Source organism: Sus scrofa, chromosome 15 (genome assembly GCF_054392235.1).
Source record: "Sus scrofa isolate SSC_HxYL_T2T_F1_AM1 chromosome 15, Sscrofa_HxYL_maternal_Yorkshire_Landrace_v2.0, whole genome shotgun sequence".
Taxonomy (NCBI): Eukaryota; Metazoa; Chordata; class Mammalia; order Artiodactyla; family Suidae; genus Sus; species Sus scrofa.
The window spans coordinates 90,399,135-90,419,852 of NC_139397.1; the positions used below are offsets into that span (position 1 = coordinate 90,399,135).

The 20,718-nt window shown below is 40.5% G+C and overlaps 1 protein-coding gene across 4 annotated transcripts in view; it reads left to right on the forward strand.

Moving 5' to 3' along the window:
- Positions 1-1,256: 1,256 nt before the first annotated feature.
- UBR3 (ubiquitin protein ligase E3 component n-recognin 3) overlaps positions 1,257-20,718 on the forward strand; it is a 225,453-nt gene continuing 205,991 nt past the window's right edge. For all 4 annotated transcript variants that reach the window (XM_084999433.1, XM_084999434.1, XM_084999435.1 and 1 more), the window contains exon 1: positions 1,257-1,834. In XM_084999433.1, the coding sequence (XP_084855559.1) occupies positions 1,290-1,834 (545 nt within the window). In that variant the 5' untranslated portion in view covers positions 1,257-1,289. The remainder of the gene's footprint in view (positions 1,835-20,718) is intronic.

Consider the following 20,718-nt stretch of genomic DNA (forward strand, 5'->3'; position numbering starts at 1 on the left):
GTGGAATTAGGAACAATAAAGAGCAAAAGCAGAAAAGCATAAAGCATCTTCAGAAAACATAAAACAGCCCCATTAGTCTCATTCAAATGGCAAACTTGGAGTAGAATCAAAAGATAATGATAGAAAGTTAGGTTGGGATACCTGTGACTGTAGTGGACTTTAAAAGAAGATTCAAGGAATTCCCTTTTGTTTCCACTAAAGAGTTTGAACAGGAGAGTGATGGTAATAATGTACCTTAATCCTCTAAAAAATGTATGTTAGAAGATTAAACTGGAGGAGTTCCCCGTTGTGGCTCAGTGGTTAACGAATCCGACTAGGAACCATGACGTTTTGGTTCCATCCTTGACCTTGCTCGGTGGGTTAATGATTCCGCGTTGCGGTGAGCTGTGGTGTAGGTTGCAGTCACGCTCAGATCCCGCGTTGCTGTGGCTCTGGCGTAGGCCGGCGGCTACAGCTGCGATTAAACCACTAGCCTGGGAACCTCCATATGCTGCCCCAGCGGACCTAGCAAAGACAAAAAAAAAAAAAAAAAAAAGATTAAACTGGAAATAGTGTTAAGGGTAAGAATTGATTCGGGGGAAACGAGGTCCTACTGTATAGCACAGGCGACTATATCCAATCTCCTGGGATAGACCATGATGGAAAATAATATATATATATATACACACATACCCACATGCATGTGTGTAAATATATACAATATATATTCATACACACACACACACACACACACACATATACGACTGAGTCGCTTTGCTGTTCAGCAGAAATTGGCACACTGTAAATCAGCTTTAATAAAAAAAGAGAATTGATTCAAGGGGAACCATTAGGAGGTTTTTTCAATAATAATTGTAATTCAATAGCAATTAAGGATTTGATAAGTGGTAATCTACATCTTAAAACGAAATGTAGATGTAGTATCTGAAAGATACTGTCTATAATGTCTATAGTCCAGGTAAATAAAGGAAAAATTATCCCCATTACAGATTTTCCACATTGCCCGCATTAAATTTTTTTTAAGTCGTGTCCCTTATTTTAGCGGCTCTCAACGATAAGCTGAGAGCCAAGAGGTTGGAGGAAGACACAGGACGACCACCCCAGGCGAAAAGGTCGGGAAGCTGGCACCCGGCGGGAGGGGGCGTGTGCAGGGGCGGGGACGCAGGCGTAGGTGCGCAGAAGCCCCGGGGTATCGCGAGAGTTGGGCGGGCCGAGCAGTCGCAGCAGTCAATTCCCCCACCCTCCCCAGAGGAGCCGCCGGCCCTGGACTCTCCAAATTCTGAGCTCTCATCATGGCGGCGGCGGCCGCGGCGGCCGTCGGGGGGCCGCAGTCATCCCAACCCGAGGTGCCCGCACAGGGGCTGGCCCTGGACAAGGCGGCCACCGCCGCGCACCTGAAGGCGGCCCTCAGCCGGCCGGACAACCGGGCAGGTGCTGAGGAGCTGCAGGCACTGCTGGAGCGGGTGCTGAGCGCCGAGCGGCCACTGGCAGCGGCTGCGGACGGCGAGGAGGCGGCAGCGGCCAGCGGCGGGGGCGGTCCGGGGGCGGCCGAGGAGGAGGCCCTGGAGTGGTGTAAGTGCCTTCTGGCTGGAGGCGGAGGCTACGACGAGTTCTGCGCGGCAGTGCGGGCCTACGACCCCGCGGCGCTCTGCGGCCTGGTCTGGACAGCCAACTTCGTGGCCTACCGCTGCCGGACGTGCGGCATCTCCCCTTGCATGTCGCTGTGCGCCGAGTGCTTCCACCAGGGTGACCACACCGGACACGACTTCAACATGTTCCGCAGCCAGGCCGGGGGTGCCTGTGACTGTGGGGACAGCAACGTGATGCGGGAGAGTGGGTGAGTGGAGACCTCCCCCCGGCGGGGGGCAGCGCTGGAGGCCCAGGCCGAGGTTTGGGGAGGCCTTGGAAAGGGGGAGCTCGGAGCCGACCCTGAGCTGTCAAGGGAGAGGAGTTGGGAAGGGTGCAGCTACACGGGGATGGCGATGACTGAGCTGTCAGCGGTGCAAAGGGGATGGGGTAGGGGTAGAGCGGAGAGCATGTTTAGAGAAGGAGGCTGTGAATTTTCGGGGAAGCCGAGGCGAGTGAGTGAGTGAGTGCGAGAAAAGAGACAGTGCGTGGGATGGGAGGGGAGAGAGGAGGAAATAGTACTTGGGGAATCTGATGTCGAGCTGTCAATTGTGTACTAGTTGGGCAAGGCTTTAAAGCTGCCTGCTTCTTGGGAAGAACTTGATGATGTGATTTGGATTGGCTGGGAAGGGGATGATATTGGGGCTCAAATTGGGTCGCAAAATGATGAGAGTCGGGGAGGTGGCCTTGCAGCTGCAGGGGAGGACAGCTTGTGCAAAGGGACTTCTGAACTGTCAGTGTGTCAGTAAGGAGCTCTTGAGCTGATGGGGGTTGAGGGAGGAGGGAAGGGGAGGGGCATGCATGAAAAGTGACTGTTGAGCTGTCAGTGGAGTATTTGGTGTGCTGGAATGACATCTAGAAATGAGCTACTGAGCGAGCAGTTATAGAATACCCTCCATACCAGAAGAGCAAACAAAACACCAAGCGAGCTAGGAATCAAGTGTTAGGTCTTCTCCAGTTAAAAGGGCACTTTATTCACTAACTAATATGTGAACCTCTGTCTAAAAGGAAACACCAACAAATGCTTTTTCGATAGAAGTGATGTACTAGAGTGTTTGGATTTAGGACAAAAGATATTTCAGAGATTGCAGTGAGTTAAAGAGTTGGTACATGTTGTGTCTTAGCTTAGGACGTAGTGCTGGGGGAAGTCCTGGGAAAAGAAGAAACTTAGTCCAAGAGAGGAGATTTTGGCTGGGCATTCATTCAGTAGTTGAAAGAATGTTAGCAAATCCAGTCATTCAAGTTTTTCAATTTTCAGGTCTTATAATTAACAATAGAGTATAATCCCTATAGAAATGGTCACTATTTTCTTTGGAGTATTTGTAGGTTACTGTTTCTCCATAAGGTTTGTATGTTTGTATCTACTAGGTACAAGCAAGGCTCCCAGAGTATTACAGATGAACAAGACATTGACCTACCCCTTAAGCTGCTTACGCTAGAGTAGAAAATGATAAATTCCTTAAATAGTCTGGGAGTTAGAGGAGCCTTCTGTGCAGAGGGAGTAAGAAAAAAGCTTCAGAAAGAAGGTATATTGAGCTTGCTAATAATGATAATATTTATAATACTGCTGTTGCTAACAACAATAATAATAATTGCAGTTAACATTTTTGAGCTTAAAGTGTATGCCTGACACTTAAAAATGCTTTAAAAATTGAATAATTGAATAGGTAAAATATTTATGTAGTTAAAAAAGGAAAACAATAAAATAAAAAGATGCACAGTTTGAAATTTCACTCTCATCCTGTCTCCCATCTGCCCAGTTTCTTCCCATTAGTTTCTCAGTGCAAAAACAAACAAGGATGAATATGTGTTTTGATTTTTCAGTCTCCTTTTATGCAAAAGGTAACATTACATGCACTGTTCTATACATCTTTCAGTTTTCACTTATTTAATGGGTCTTTCCATGTCAATAAATCAGTGTATTCTGTTTAGTTAAAAGTAACTTATTTGGAGTGTAGTTGATTTATAATGTTGTATTAGTTTCAGTGTATGGCAGAGTGAATCAGTCATACCTATAAATATATCCATTCTTTTTTCCCTTATAGGTTATTACAAACTATTGAGTAGATTTTCCTGTGCTATATATAGTAGGTTCTCATTAATTAGTGTACTCGACTTAAAAAAAACTGCATAGTGTTCCACATCATGAATTTGCCATTTTTTATTTAATCATCACTTTTGATGGACATTTGGGCTTCAGTCTGAAATAAACTGGTATACCTGTCTTTTCCCACCTGTGCAAGAATATCAATGGGCTAAATTCTCTAAGTGGAACTTACAGATTGCCCCCCATAAGGGTTAGTAGCAAGCATAGCATGTGACTCCTTGCATTCTGACAGCCTCATCAACAGAGTGCTATTAAAACTTTGAAATTTTTTTAGTTGAATATTTTTATTAAAGTATATTTGATTTATAGTGTACCAATTTCTGCTATATAGCAAAGTGACCGAGGTATATATGTCTTTCTGTCTTGTCTGTCTGTCTATCTATTGCCCCGATTTTATATTATCTTCCATCATGGTCTACCCCAAGAGATTAGATATAGTTCCTTGTGCTATATAGCAGGACCTTATTGTCTATCTATTCTAAATGTAATAGTTTGTATCTGCCAACCCCAAACTCCCAGTCCATCCCGCTTGCTTTTCCCCTTCTTATGGCAACCACAAGTCTGTTCTCTATGTCTGTGAGTCTGTTTCTGTTTTGTAGATAGGTTCATTTGTGCTATATTTTAGACTCCACATGTAAGTGATGTCATATGGTATTTGTCTTTCTTTTTCTAACTTCACTTATTATGATAATCTGTAGTTGCTGCAAATGGCATTATTTCATTTTTTATGGCCGAGTAGTATTCCATTGTATATATACCACATCTTCTTAATCCATTCATCTGTTGATGGAGATTTAGGACATTTAGGTTGTTTCTTGGCTATTGTGAATATGCTGCTGTGAACACAGGGGTGCATATATCTTTTTGAATTTTAATTTTGTTCAGAAATATGCCCAGGAGTGGGATTGTTCAGTATTCAGTATTCAGTTTTCTGAGGAACCTCCATTCTGTTCTCTGTAGTGGTTGTACCAGTTTACATTTCTACCTACAGTGTAGGAGGGTTCCCTTTTCTCCACACCCTCTCCAGCATTTGTTATTTGTGGACTTACTAATGATGGCCATTCTGACTCGTGTGAGGTGGTACAGGGTTTTTTTCTTCTTTTTTCTTTTTTGGCCTGCGGCATGCAAAGTTCAGTGGCCAGGGATTGAACCCATGCCACAGCAGCAACTGAGGCTACTTCAGTGACACCAGATTCTTTTTTTTTTTTTTTAATTAATTAATTTATTTATTTTGGTCTTTTTTTTTTTTTTTGCTATTTCTTTGGGCCGCTCTCGCGGCATGTGGAGGTTCCCAGGCTAGGGGTCCAATCGGAGCTGTAGCCACTGGCCTACGCCAGAGACACAGCAACGTGGGATCCGAGCCGAGTCTGCAACCTACACCACAGGTCACGGCAACGCCGGATCGTTAACCCACTGAGCAAGGGCAGGGACCGAACCCGCAACCTCATGGTTCCTAGTCGGATTTATTAACCTCTGCGCCACGATGGGAACTCCTGACACCAGATTCTTAATCTCCTCTGCCACCAAGGGAACTCCCCAAACTTTGGATTTTTATCCATCTATTTGGAAAATAGTGGTCATATATTAAAATCTGCTTTGCATGATTAACTGATTTAATCAACAACCCTGAGGTTGTTACTGTTATTATCTTCATTGTATAGAAAAGAAAAATGTGGCACAGAGTTTTAAGAAACTTGCTTAGGATTATATAAGCAGCTGGCTAGGCATGCTGGCTCCAGAGCCTGACAGCTCAACATTTCGTTCTGTTGCCTCTAGAGATAGCTTTTTTTTTTTTTTTTTTTTTTTTTTTTTTTTTTTTAAAGGGCTGCACCCGCAGCCTGTGGAAGTTTCTAGGCTAGGGGTCAGATGGGAGCTGTAGCTGCCGGCCTGCACAGCCACAGCAACGCCAGATCCCAGTCTGTGACCTACACCATAGCTTATGGCAACGCCAACCCACTGAGCGAGGACAGGGATCAAACCCAAATGCTCATGGATTCTAGTTGAGATCTGTACCACTGAGCCGTGACGGGAACTCCTACAAATAGCATTCTTATTGGTCCTTCGGTTCATTACCCTGTATTGTACTCTCCCTTCCTACTTCGCACCGATGCACTCAAATATGGAAGTTCCCAGGGCAGGGATTGATAAGAGCCAAAGCTGCAACCACCTACGTCATAGCTGTTGCAAAGCTGGATCCTTTAACCCACTGCCCCAGGTTGGGGATTGAACCTCCCCTCTACAAAGACTTGAGCTGTAGCAGTCGGATTCTTAAATCACTGTGTCACAGTGGGAACTCTTTTTTTTTTAATATCCAATTTTTTTTTTTTTTTTTCTTTTTAGGGCTGAACCTGCAGCGTATGGAAGTTCCCAAGCTAGGAGTTGAATCAGAGCTACAGCTTTGTCACAGCCACAGTATCTCGGGATCTGAGTTGTGTCTTCGACCTATGTCACAGCTCAGGGCAAGCTGGATCCTTAACCCCCTGACTGAGGCCAGGGATTGAACCTGAATGCTTATGATACTAGTCAGGTTCTTAACCCACTGAGCTACAATGGGAAATCCCTGCCATTGTTATTTGTAGTTTCGTTTCTTTTCCTTTTTAAAGACTTACTTAAAATAAAAACAAAAAACAAAAAACTTAAGATGAATTTCAGGAGTTCTCTTGTGGTGCAGCCGTTAAGGATCTGGAATCGTCACTATAGCAGTCTGGGCCAAAACCTGGCCTGGGAAATCCACATACTGAGAGTGTGGCCAAAAAAAAAAAAGGAAACAAGAAACAAAAGCGAGGTTTCAAAGCAGAGAAATTGGAACAATTCTGTACTGATACTTAGACATTTTTTACTTCCTAGACTAGGTTAGCATTTAGGAGGAAACCCCCCCTCCTTCACCAAAGAATGTGAGGGTGGGAAAGAGTATTGATTCTTTTTTTTTTTTGTCTTTTGTCCTTTTAGGGCCGCACCCGCAGCATATGGAGGTTCCCAGGCTAGGGGTCTAATCAGAGCTACAGCTGCCGGCCTACGCCAGAGCAACAGCAATGCCAGATCTGAGCCGCGTCTGCAACCTACACCACAGCTCACGGCAATGCTGGGTCCTTTACCCACTGAGTGAGGCCAGGGAATGAACCCACAACCTCATGGTTCCTAGTTGGATTCATTTCTGCTGCGCCACAACGGGAACTCTGATTCTTTTTTGAATTTTAGAACACGTTGTATAATTATCAGATTGATCTGGGTGAGATGCCTATCTGATCTCTCATTGTGATGCTTCAGTGCAGGAGCAGAAATATCTCAGTGAGTTTTTTTGAAGGTACATGTACAGCTTTAGGGCATCTGAGCTGTGGTTAGTCTGCATCCTAGTCTTATAGCGTCTGCCTTTACTGAATCTTGTAGATTCTTGTATTTCTGTCAGTCTGGCAACCCTCTATGAAATGATATAGTGCTTAAAGATTTATTGTTTCTCTGCAATGCATAGCTATTGCCTGTACATGCCAGTAGTTGCCTTGCCCAATTTCATGAAGGGCAAGAGTGAACAATAAACAATACTGTGGCCATTTGATTATTCTGAAATTTCGACAACTCTGGGTTGGATAGAATAATTCCTCCGGGCTATACACCTTATCTACTGCCCTGAGGATATTAGCAAGCAATGCAGGTTAAAAGGCTACCTCTGAAACTTTTTAGAATTGGGAATCATCAACAAATTATATCAGTATTTCTGGTGGGCAAAACTGGACAACCCTTGCATGGATGGAATGTATTTAGCATTTCTCAGTTTTTGATATTTCTTAAAATCCTTTTAGATCACTAAAGATTGAAGATTTGGGAGCATTTTGTTATTTTAACTGCCATAGAAGTTTGTAAATCCCATTTGGTAAATTTTTAGGAGGATTCTGTTTTCCTCTGTATCATGTTCTTAGTAAAAGAGAAGAAACCCTGCTGTGCCTTAATCCTTTTCCCAAGTGTCTGACTGTTGAGAGTAGGATGCTGTATCATTGGAGATAGGAAAGAATCGAATCTTGGATCCATCATAACCTGTTATTTCTATTTAATTTTCAAATTTATAATTATAGAAATATGGAAGGAGGATTCAGTTGTTTTTGATTAGTATATAATCAATGTGATGATATTAACAGGTGTACAAATAAAAGGAAGAAAACAACTGAGAATTCATTTGTGGGAAGAGATTACCAGGCCTATAGAAACTATGCATTAATAATTGTATGAGAGTTCCTATTGTGGCTCAGCATGTTAGAGACCCAGATATGGGTTCCATCCCTGGCCTCACTCAGTGGATTAATGATCTGGCATTGTCACAAGCTGTGGTGTAGGTCACAGATGCAGCTTGGATCTGGGGTTGCCATTACTGTACCTTGGCCTTAGCTACAGCTCCCATTCAACCCCTGGCCTGGGAATTTCATATGCCAGAAGTGTGGCCTAAAGAGAAAACAAAAAGCTATATGTATAACTGCATAGTTTTGCCACTAATGTAAGTGCAATTCATTGTCACAAATGATTGATGGAGGGCTGAGTTAAAAAAAAAAAAAAGGAAAATAATGGAATTTTTAAGATAAGGTGTGAATGGTTTGAGGTTTTGATGGTACAAATCAGAAATTGAGATTTGAAACATTTATTTTTCAAAAAAAATTTTTTTTTTTTTGGCAGCATAAGTTTCTGGGGCCAGGGATCCAACTCGTGCCATGACTGTAACCAGAGCCACAGCAGTGACAATGACAGGTCCTTAACCCACTAAGCCAGGAGAGTACCCCTATTTTTCAAATTTCGAAGCAAAGGGTGACCATTTTCATGATCTATCCCTGTATTACGGATTTCTTTTTTGCTTCCTTCATTATTTTCCCTCACAGATTGTAAACTCTAAAAAATAGGAACCTTCTCTTGCTATTATTAATCAAAGGCTTTTGCACTTAGTAGGTACTTAGTAAATGTTGAATTAAATTGAATAAAATATTGGCTCTTTTGCCTGAAAATTTGCCTTGAGATTACATTGCTTTATTCAGGAGATGGCATGGATTATTAAGTCTATAGCGTCTTTTTTTTCAGTGTACTTCAGGAATGATTTCTTTTTAATTTTAATTGGTTTATAACATAAAAATAGGTGGATAAAGTAAAGGTTTCTCTTTCCTCTATCCCACTCCTCAGTGAGAGATTTCCCTTACTTTATTTTGAGCTTAGTTATACCTTTAAAATCTTTTAAGTATGATTCACTCAGCATTTCTAGGTGTTTTCTTGTGAGAAGTCTTTAGGTTATTTGGTGTGTGGTAATGCCAGAAATGGAAGCAGTTAATGTGTGGCTGAATAGCGATATACTCTGCTGTAACTTGCTTTTTTCCCCTGAACATATTTATTGGGCACTGTCTCTTCTTAGTATACAGAAACCATTTCATTTTCTTTTTTTATTTTTTATTTTTATTTTTTTTTGTCTTTTGTCTTTTTTTTTTTTGTTGTTGTTGTTGTTATTGTTGCTATTTCTTGGGCCGCTCCCGTGGCATATGGAGGTTCCCAGGCTAGGGGTCCAATCGGAGCTGTAGCCACCGGCCTACACCAGGGCCACAGCAACGAGGGATCTGAACCGCGTCTGCAACCTACACCACAGCTCACGGCAACGCTGGATCGTTAACCCACTGAGCAAGGGCAGGGACCGAACCTGCAACCTCATGGTTCCTAGTCGGATTTGTTAACCACTGCGCCATGACGGGAACTCTGTATTCTTTTTTTTTTTTTTTTTTTTTTTTTTCCCCCCAGGACTGCACCCGAAGTATATGAAGGTTCCCAGGCTGGGGGTTGAATTGGAGCTGTAGCTGCTGGCCTACATGACAGCCATAGCAACAGAGGATCTGAGCCATGTCTGCGACTTATACCACTGCTCACAGCAACGCCACATCCTTAACTGAGTGAGGCCAGGGATCGAACCTGCAAGCTCATGGTTCCTAGTTGGATTTGTTTCTGCTGTGCCATGACAGGAACTCCTAAAGTTAAATTGTATTCTATTTCATTTTTGACTGTCTGTATTTTACTATAATTTATTCAGTCAGTTTCCTACTGATAGACATATAAGTTGTTTGTTGTCTTGGGCTTTTTTTTTTTTTTTTGGTAAATATTGTTGCAGTCAGTATTCCTATATATACTTCTTTGTGTATGTGTGTGAGTATATGTGTGAGGATAAATTTCCAGAAGTTATATCTTGGTTAATGGAAATTTTTTTCCATTTTAAGCTTTGTTAGAGTCTTCCATAAGTTAATTTACAGTCCTACCAACAATATATGAAAGAGCATGTTTCCCTACATCTTGGCTGGTATACGTGGTGTTATCAATTTTTCTGATCTTTGTTAATCTGGAAAGTGGAAAGTGATATCTTGTTTCATCTATTATCCGTTTCCCCGCTGCCCTTCCATCCCAAACTGGAATATTTTGAAACAAATCTCAGATATCTTATAAATTTATAAATATTTGAGTATATATTTTAATAAAGAGGTATGAACCCTTAAAAATAAGACATAACCCAAATGTCTATTGACAGGTGAATGGATAAACAAAATGTAGCATATACATAAGATGGAATATTATTCAGCCTTTACAAGGAATGAAATTCAAACAGATGCTACAATATGGATTAGCCTTGAAAACCTTATGTTGACTGAAATAAGCCCGACACAAAAAGACAAATACTGTATGATTCTATTTATATAAAGTACCTGCAATAGTCTGATTCATAGAGACAGAGAGTAGAGTGGTGATTGCCAGAGGCTGGGGGAAGGGGTCAGTGGGCAGTTATTGTTTAATTGGTAGAGTTTCAGTTTGGGAAGATAAAAATGTTCTTGAGTTGGATAGTAGTGCTGGTTGCACAACATGAATATCCTTGATGACACTGAATTGTACACTTAAAAATGGTTGAAATGGGAAGTTCCCTGGTGGTCTAGTGATTGGCGTTTGGTGCTTTCACCACTGTGTCCTGGGTTCAATCCCTGGTGTGGGAATTGAGATCTCTATCAAGCTGCTGCACCCTATGGCCAAAGGGAAAAAAAAAAAAGGTTACAATGAAGTTAAAACTCACCCTCCTACCATAGGTAAAAATAAACGCAAAATGGCTTAAAGACTTAAATATAAGACAAGACACCATAAAACTCCTAGAGGAGAACATAGGCAAAACATTCTTTGTCATAAATTGTACCATTGTTTTCTTAGGTCGGTCTTCCAAGGCAATAGAAATAAAAGCAAAAATAAACAAATGGACCTAATCAAACTTACAAGCTTTTAGAGTTCTAATCAAACTTACAAGCTTTTGCACGGCGGAAGAAATAAACAAAATGAAAAGACAACATAAGGACTGGGAGAAAATATTAGCAAATGATGCCACCAACCAGAGCTTAATTTCCAAAATATACAAACAGCTTGTACAATTCATTAACAACAATAAGAAACAACCCAACTGAAAAATGGGCAGAAGATCTAAACAGAATTTATCCAAAGAATACACACAGATGGCCAGTAGGCACATGAAAAGATTCTTATTGCTAATTATTAGAGAAATGCAAATCAAACCTATGGTGAGGTGCCATCTCACACCAATCAGAATGGCCATCATTAAAAAGTCTATAAATAATAAATGCTGGAGAGGGTGTGGAGAGAAGAGAACCCTATTACACTGTTGGTAGGAATGTAAATTGGTAAAACCACTGTGGAAAACAGCATGGAGATTCCTCAAAAACTATAAACAGAAGTTCTTGTTGTGGCTCAGTGGGTTAAGGACCTGATGTCTGAGGTTCAATCCCTGGCCTTGCTCAGGGGGTTAAGGATCTGGCAGTATCACACGCTGAGGCATAGGTTTTAGCTGCAGCTCTGATTTGACCCCTAGCTTGGGAACTTTCATATGCTATAGGTGAGGTTGTAAAAAAAAAAAAAAAACCAGAAAACAAAACCCTCCTAAAAATAGAGTTGCCGTATGATCCTGCGATCCCACTCCTGGGTATATATTCAGAGAAAACCATAATTTGAAAAGATACCTGCTCTCCAGTGTTCACAGCAGTACTATTTACAATAGCCAAGACATGGAAGCAACCTAAATGTCCATTGGCAGGTGAATGGATAAAGAAGATGTGATATGCACACCCTGGAATATTACCCAGCCATTAAAAAGAATGAAATAATGCCATTTGCAGCAACATGGATGCAACTAGAGACTCTTATACTAAGTGAAGTAAGTCAGAGAAAGACAGATACCATCTGATACCACTTATGTGTGGAATCTAAAATATGACACAGATGAATTTATCTACAGAACAGAAACAGACTCAAAGACAGAGAACAGACATGTGGTTGCCAAGGGGGGAGGTGGGAGGGAGTGGACTGGACTGGGAGTTTGGGTTTAGTAGATGCAAACTATTACATTTAGAATGCATGAGTAATGAGGTCCTGCTGTATAGCACAGGGAACTATATTCAGTCACTTGTGATAGAACATGATTGACAATAATATGAGAAAAAGAATGTATGTATAAATGGGTCACTTTGTTGTACAGCAGAAATTGACAGAACATGGTAAATCAACTATAATAAAAAATTTTAAAAAGAATGATGTAATGCCATTTACAGCAACATGGATGGACCTAGAGATTTTTATACTGAGTGAAGTAAGTCAGAAAGAGTTCCATTTATGTGGAACTAAAATATGACATAAATCAACATATCTATAAAACAAAAACAGACTCAGAGAGTAGACTTGTGGTTGCTAAGGAGAAGGAGCAGTGGAGGGGGGGAAGGATTGGGAGTTTGGGATTAGCAGAGACAAACTGTTGTATATAGAATGGATAAACAATGAGTTCCTACTAAATAGCACTAGGAACTGTATTCAATATCCTGTGATAAACCATAATGGAAAACAATTTGAAAAAGAATGTATAACTGAGTCACTTAGCTCTACAGAAGAAATTCACACATTGCAAATCAATTACACTTCAATAAAATTTAAAACATTTTAAAAATGATAAATTTTATGATATATATATTTTATCACAATTAAAAGAACAATTATAGTGCCATTACTACACCTAAAATATTCGCAGTTATTTCTTTTTTTTTTTTTTTTTTTTTGTCTTTTGTCTTTTTGCTGTTGTTGTTGTTGTTGCTATTTCTTGGGCCGCTCCCGCGGCATATGGAGATTCCCAGGCTAGGGGTTGAATCGGAGCTGTAGCCACCGGCCTACGCCAGAGCCACAGCAGCGCGGGATCCGAGCCGCGTCTGCAACCTACACCACAGCTCACGGCAACGCCGGATCCTTAACCCACTGAGCAAGGGCAGGGACCGAACCCGCAACCTCATGGTTCCTAGTCGGATTCGTTAACCACTGCGCCACGACGGGAACTCCCGCAGTTATTTCTTAATGTCTTCAAATATCCAGTGAGTGTTCAGATTTTCCTTCTTGTCTCATAAATGATTTCTGAGGGTTGATTTAGGATTAGGATGCAAAAAGGTCCTAATGTTATATTTTGTTCTTATACTCTTAATTTATGTTCTCCCCTCTTCCTTCTTTGTAGTTTATTAGTTGAAGAAACCCACATTCTGGAATTTCCTAATTGCACCTCTGTGATATTTAACTTGTTTCTCTGCCCATTCTTTTCTATAAATTAGTAGTTACATGTGGATTCTTGATGAAATTTTAGGTTCTATTTTTGGAGGGGTGCTAGAAAACTTTTAATGGTGTTTTTAACTTCCTCTGGAATCACAGCAGGAGCTACAGAATGTCTCCTTGTCTCTTCTTTAGTAAGTGTTAGGTTGATCAGTGGGTTCAGGTTTGTCAGCTCAATCCATTTGTTTTAAAGTCCCCTGTCATGTTAAAGATTTTCTTTTTTTTTTTTTTTTCTTTTTTTTGGCTGAGCCCACAGCATTTGAAAGTTCCAGGGGTTGAATTTGTACCACAGCAATGACCTGAGCCATAGCAGTGACAATGCCAAGTCCTTAACCTATTAGGCCATCAGGGACCTCCTATGTTAAAGACTGTAGCATGTATTTATTATCATTGTCTAGATTCATTATTTTATTAGAGTTTGCAAAATGGTGTTATTCTTTTTTTTTTTTTTAAAGGGCCGCACCTGTGGCCTATGGAAGTTTCCGGGCTAGGGATCCGGTCAAAGCTGCAGCTGCCGGCCTGTGCCACAGCCACAGCAGCTTGGGCCGTGAGTCGTGTCTGTGACCTACACTGCAGCTCATGGCAACACCGTATCCTTTAAGCCACGGAGTGGGGCCAGGGATTGAACCTGCCTCCTCATGGATGCTAGTCAGATTCTTAACCTGCTGAACTCCAAAAAGGTGTTATTCTAATTGTATTGTCCTTTCATATATTAGAGTTCTTTCTAGCGTATTCTACTCTTAATGTTTGAAGAATAAGTTATACTTATATCTCTAGACATGTTTTACAGAGATCTACTGAGAGGTGTACTGTAGTCAGACTTAGAAAATACTACAGACTGTATTTTCTTGGCTATCTGCAGTGCATCTTAAAGAAATCCAATGGTAAAGAAATCTGTAACTTTGAATATCCTGCAGTTCATTGGTTAAATCCAGGAAGTTATTATTTTTCGAGACACGCCAATTTGGAAAATGTAGTCCATTTGAATTCCTCTCACTACCTTAATGTCAGCGTGTCTAAAATTGAATCAATTTATACCTCTCCAGAATAGTTACATGTAGATTTTCCTTTTTCTTTCATCCTTTTTTGTTTCTTTTAAAATTAGTATCATTTCCCACCCCTAACCCCCAGTCAGAAATCCCAGCTACTAGTGGCTTAAACTTTGAAGACATTTATTGTTTTGTATCTCAGAACTCGTTTAGCAGCTTATTGGTGTTACTGGGGAGCCAGACTTTTTTTTTTTTTTTTTAAATAAACTTTCATTCCATCTCTTTGTTTATATTTAGTCTTTTTGTTTCATGGCTGGCAATGGATTTGGGGTAGATATCTAACAGTGTCTGCTTGTGTCACTGATTCTTCCCTTTCCCTTCTTCTTATATGCTTGGTACCAAGAATGTTCTTTTGCTTTATCTTAGATTTGTTCTCTTCGTTCTCTGCTGTCACTTTAGGCCAGGCCTTCGTCACGCCATAACCTATTCCATGAAAATTTACCGTTTTCCTGCCTGTAATAATTTCACAGTTCAGTCTAACCTTCACTCATATAAAGTTCTGCTTGATGTATGTCACTTCTTTGCTTAAAATAGCTTCCCATTTTTTCTAGGCTAAAGTCTGGAGCCCTTTCAGTGTTTTCCATGGCTTCTGGTAGGTGTTTTCCACCTACACTGCCAACATTACCTTCTCCATTTCTAGTGGGATCCTCTCCACTACTTTTTTTTTTTTTTTAGCTCACTGTATGTAGTCCTGTCCTTGATGTCTTATGTTGTAACCTGCCTTGCAAAGTCCAGTGGTGAGTTTTATTTTCTCTGTGAAGCTCATGTGTAGAGGTAGCACTCCTATAGCATAAGTATAGTGTGAAACCATACTGCAGGATTTGATTTTCTGAATTAACAATATTTTCTTTTCTGGTTTATATCCCTACAACTAACAAACTTCCAGTAAAGATGTGATGGTGTAGAAGACCTGTGCCATAACTACCTCTTTTTTTAATATCTTCTTTGTACATATTTGGAGTTTTAGAATGTGTCTGTGTATTTATAAATGGATTACTTGTGAGATTTTCTTTCCTATGAATCTGGAATTTTCTCTAGAGCAGTATTCATCTAACTCAAGTCACAAATTCAAACAAAGGAGCACAACACTCCTTATGTTCTGAGAGGTTGGAGGAAGAAGAGTTAAAGAAATCTTTATCTTCTTTTCTGTGTTCACTGTACTTTTTGTCATAATTTTTTTCTAATCATTTTTATGTCCTGTTAAGTTCTTTAAAACTATTTACAACTATGAAAGTTTTCAGGATACATGAATTATCAAGATAATATAACAAATACCTTTGTACTTACCACTGAGATTAATAGTGGTCAACCTTTAGTCATATTTGCCTTAGAGCTTTTTTCAATCAAAAAACTAGAGGTCATCCTCTTCCTCCTTCCTTTCTCTTTCCCTCCCCAGGGGTTACCATTATCTTGGAATTCATGTATTATATCCATGCTTGTTCTACTTTTACATATACTTAAATGTACTACATTTAAACTATGTCTATACACACACACACATATAAATTGTTTTAGTGTGAAAATTTTACGTAAAATATTTTACATTATATGAATCCTTTTGCAACATGCCTTTTTCATTTATCATGTTGCTAATATAGACTAGTTCATTCACTTCAAATTATTATTAAACAGTTACAGTGTGATTAAACCACAGTTTGCTTATCTATTTCTTTGCTGATGCTTTGTATTTGTCACTGTTTCCAAAAGGGCTATAGTGAACATTTTTTTTTAATGGCTGCACTCGCACTAACCTATTGCACCACAGGGGGAATTTCCCTGGGTTTTTTGTTTTATCTCACTGAGTGGTTTTTTTTTTTTTTTTTTTTTTTTTTTTTGTCTTTTTGCCTTGTCTAGGGCCGCTCCCGCGGCACATGGAGATTCCCAGGCTAGGGGTCCAATCAGAGCTGTAGCCACCAGCCTACACCAGAGCCACAGCAACGCGGGATCCGAGCCGAGTCTGCAACCTACACCACAGCTTACGGCAATGCCGGATCCTCAACCCACTGAGCGAGGGCAGGGACGGAACCCACAACCTCATGGTTCCCAGTCAGATTCGTCAACCCCTGTGCCACAACAGGAACTCCGAGTTTTAAGACTAAATATGCTAAATACTGAGCTTCGTTTATGTGAATTCCTAATTTCATTTTTCAGTCTGTGGCCTGTGTCTTTTCACCTTGTTACTTTTCACCATCATAATAGTGTTGTAAAAAGCTTTAAATTAAAAATCCAGTTTTTCTGCACTAGTTTGTATTATTTGTCTTTTTATTTTATTTATTATTACTTATTTAGTCTCTTAAGGGCCGCCCCCGTGGCATATGGAAGTTCCCAGGCTAGGGGTCAAATGGGAGCTGCACTGCCAGCCTATACGAAAGCCACAGCAACACCAAATCTGAGCTGTGTCTGTGACCTACACCACAGCTCATGATAATACCAGATCCTTAACCCACTGAGGGAGGCCAGGGATTGAACCTGCATCCTCATGGATGAGCCATGATGGGAAACTCCTCATATAATGACTTAAAAAAATGTTTCTCAGAACCTAAATTAGGGCACCATTTTTAGATAATCAGCGGAAAAACATCGATACATTCAGGATTTCTTGACTTTCTCAGTGAGAATTCAACATCTTGTTTTTACCTTTTAACCCTGAATTATTAAAAAGCTAATTAATGTATACAGCTTCAAATAGAGGAGGAAAACCTTTTCTTTCCCATTTCCATTTTTCTTACTTTGTTTTCCTTTCATCTGAATACCTAAAATGTTCATTGTCTCTATTATTGATGATTCAACACAAATAGTCCTCAAAGGCAGGACAGACTTAGGCAGCCTGATGTGGAGATACACACACACACACACACACACACACACACACACACACACAGACACACACACACGCATATTTGATCTGGTGTCTTTTACTCAGCATAATTATTTTAATTAATTAATTAATTCATTTTTTGGTCTTTTTGCCATTTCTTGGGCTGCTCTTGTGGCATATGGAGGTTCCCAGGCTAAGGGTTGAATTGGAGCTGTAGCCACCAGCCTACGCCACAGCCATAGCCACGTGGGATTGGAGCCGCATCTGCGACCTACACCACAGCTCATGGCAACGCTGGATCCTTAACCCACTGAGCAAGGACAGGGATCGAACCCGAAACCTCATGATTCCTAGTCGGATTTGTTAACCACTGCGCCATGATGGGAACTCCCGTTCATATCTCTTCTTAGGGAAAATATTGGTTCAGATATTTTGATTGTTTTTTTCCTTATCTAAGGTTTGCTTCCTTTATTTGCTTTTTTTTTTTTGCTCATGGAATTTATTTTATTTTTTATTTTTTACTTTTTTAAAGGGCTGCACCTGGGGCATATGGAAGTTCCTGAGCTAGGGATTGAATCAGAATTGCAGCTGCCAGCCTACACCACAGCCACAGCCACATGGGATCCAAGCCCTGTCTATGACCCGCACTGCAGCTTACAGCAATGCTGGATCCTTAAGCCACTTGGCGAGACCAGGGATTGAACCTGCATCCTCATGGGTACTAGTTGGCTTCATTATGCTGAACCACAAGGGGAACTCCTGTCTTGGACTTTTGATAACTTAATTACAGTGTGTTTCAGTGCAGCTGTTTTTGGGCTCAACCTACTTAGGGACTTTAAGACCTCGTGAATCTGGATGTCCATTTATTTCCCCAGTTTGGGAAGTTTTCAGCCATTATATCTTTAAGTAAACTTTTGGTCTCCATCTCTTGCTTTTCTTTCTCTGATTCCCATAAGGCATGTATTTGTTCTTTGAATGTTGTCCCGTGTGTCCTTTCGGCTTTCTTCATTCATTCTCATCTTTCTTTCTCTCTCTCTCTTTTTTTTTTTTGCTTTTCTGGGTGGGTAACTTCAGAGGACTTGTCTTTGAGTTCACTGAGTCTATCTTCAGCTTGATTAAAGTCTGCTGTTGAAGTTTTATGTTAGGTTTTTTAGTTTCAGTCATTATATTCTTCAGCTGTAGGATTTCTGTTTATTTTTAAAAATGACTTCTATGGTTTTTGAACTCATTTTATTAATATATTTTCCCCTTTTACTTATTTTATTTGTGTTTTCTTATAGTTCACAAAATTTATTTGAGTGTGGATGAATCTGCTGGCTGGGCTCCTTATGTGGGTGGGGCTGCTGGCTTGGCTCTGTGGTCAAGTGTGGCTACTGCTTGGGCTCCATAATCACTTCTAGTTGGGCAGGGTCACAGACTCTGCTTCCAGCCTGAGTGGTGCAGCTATTTGGACCACTGATTGGGTGGGTTTGCAGGCTGAGTTCTTAATCACCCCTGGTTGGGTGTGTCCCAAGGCTGTGGTCCCTGGCCAGGTGCCGGTCTATACTTCCCATTGGGTCAGATTTTTTAAATTAGCCTGGATTATGATAATTGATTGTTTCTTCAAACCATTGAAAGCTAAGGGAATTGCACTATTTTTTAAAAAAATTTTTTTATTTCGGGTAGCCTGTGTCTTCCAGCATATCTCTTTAACTTGGACATCATGTGAAAATTCTTTCTTTGACTGTAGTTTATGGTGGACAAAAGTTCCAGATTAAGAATTAAGCAATCCTGACTTTCATCTCCTCAAATGATTGGGTCAAATAGGTGTGCATTTATACTTATGGTAGTCCTTACATTCGGTATGTTTATTTACACTCTCTCCAGCAGTGGAATGAGAATATGCATCACTTTACTACCTAGCCAGGACAATATGTCATCAAACTTGTAGTCTTTGCAAATATGATAGGTATTAGAAAATTGTTCCAATGTGATTTTTTTGTTTTTTGGTTCTGATATTATTTACAGGTGTGTTATTGATTTCCAAACTTTGGAGAATTTTTTAGGTTTGTCTGTTACTGATTTCCAGTTTAATTACTTTGTGGTCTGAGAGCATACTTTATGTAATGTCAGTTTTAAATGCTTCAGTCCCACAGAGTTGATAAGATGCATATATCCTTTTTTGATATTTTTTGCTTGTCAGCATTGCCATTAATTTCTGGTTTTGATTAATTTTACTGTTAGCCAGTAGGCTGGCTCCATTGTGTGTTTAGGCAGTCATGTCTTACTGAGGGAATGTAAGTAGTCTGCTTGCTGTCATTAACATAGTACCACAAACTAGGGGACTTAAGCAACAGAAATTTCTGGAGTATGGATCAAGGTGCTGCCAAGTTTGGTTTCTCCTGACACCTCTCTCCTTGGCCTGCAGCTGTGTGCTTTCTTTCTGTGTTTTCACATGGCCTTCCTTCTGTATGCATGTATGCCTAAAAAGGACACCAGTTCTGTTGGACTAGAGTCCCACCTTGTGACCTCATTTAATTTTAATTACCTTTTTGGTGGCCCTGTTTCCAGATATGGTCACACTGGGAGTTAGGACTTCAGTGTATAATGTTAGGGCGCCTCACTTCAGTTCATAATGGGAGGGGAATGGAGAGTGGTTATATACATTGGGAAGGTACTTCCTGTGCTAATCCTATGCAAGGTAGTCAATGTAAATGTTGATAAATGTACACAGTGATTATTTGAAAATACTGTCTGTATGCTTAAGGTAATTATATGATTCTGTGAATTAATAATACCCCTTGCTTCTAAAAAATTTAGAAAAAGAAAATTTTTCTTTGGCCCCACCTGTGCCATGTGAAAGTTCCTGGGCCAGGGATTGAACCCATGCCACAGCAGTGACCTGTGTCACTGAAGGGACAGCACCAGATCCTTAACCTGCTGAGCCACAAGAGAAATCCCCAAAGAGAAATATATTGAGACGTATTTTATAAGCAGTGGAGTGAGTGTCCAGATGTTGTTGGGTATATATATAGTGCTCTGTCATTGACACTTAGCTTTTTGGTTGATAGTACTTAAAATGACAGACATTTATTATCGTATACTGTTTATGTACCAAGGATTCTGAAGTGGCTTAAGTGTGTGGTTATGGCATAATGTCTCTCATGAGGTTGTAATCAAGATCTTGGCTGGCATTAGTCTTCTGAAGGCTTGTTGGGATGGGAGGATCCACTTCCAAGATGTGTCACTCACATGTCTGTTAATAGGAGAGCCATTTTCTTTTTCTTTTTTTTTTCTTTTCTGGGCTGTACCTGTGGCATATGGAAATTTCTGGCCTAGAGGTTGAATTGGAGCTGCAGCTTCTGGCCTATGCCACAGCCACAGCCATAGCAGTGCCAGATCCGAACCTCTTCCGTGACTGAGTGAGGTCCAGGGATTGAACCTACATCCTCATGGATACTAGTCAGGTTCTTAACCTGCTGAGCCACAAGGGAACTCCTGAGTTA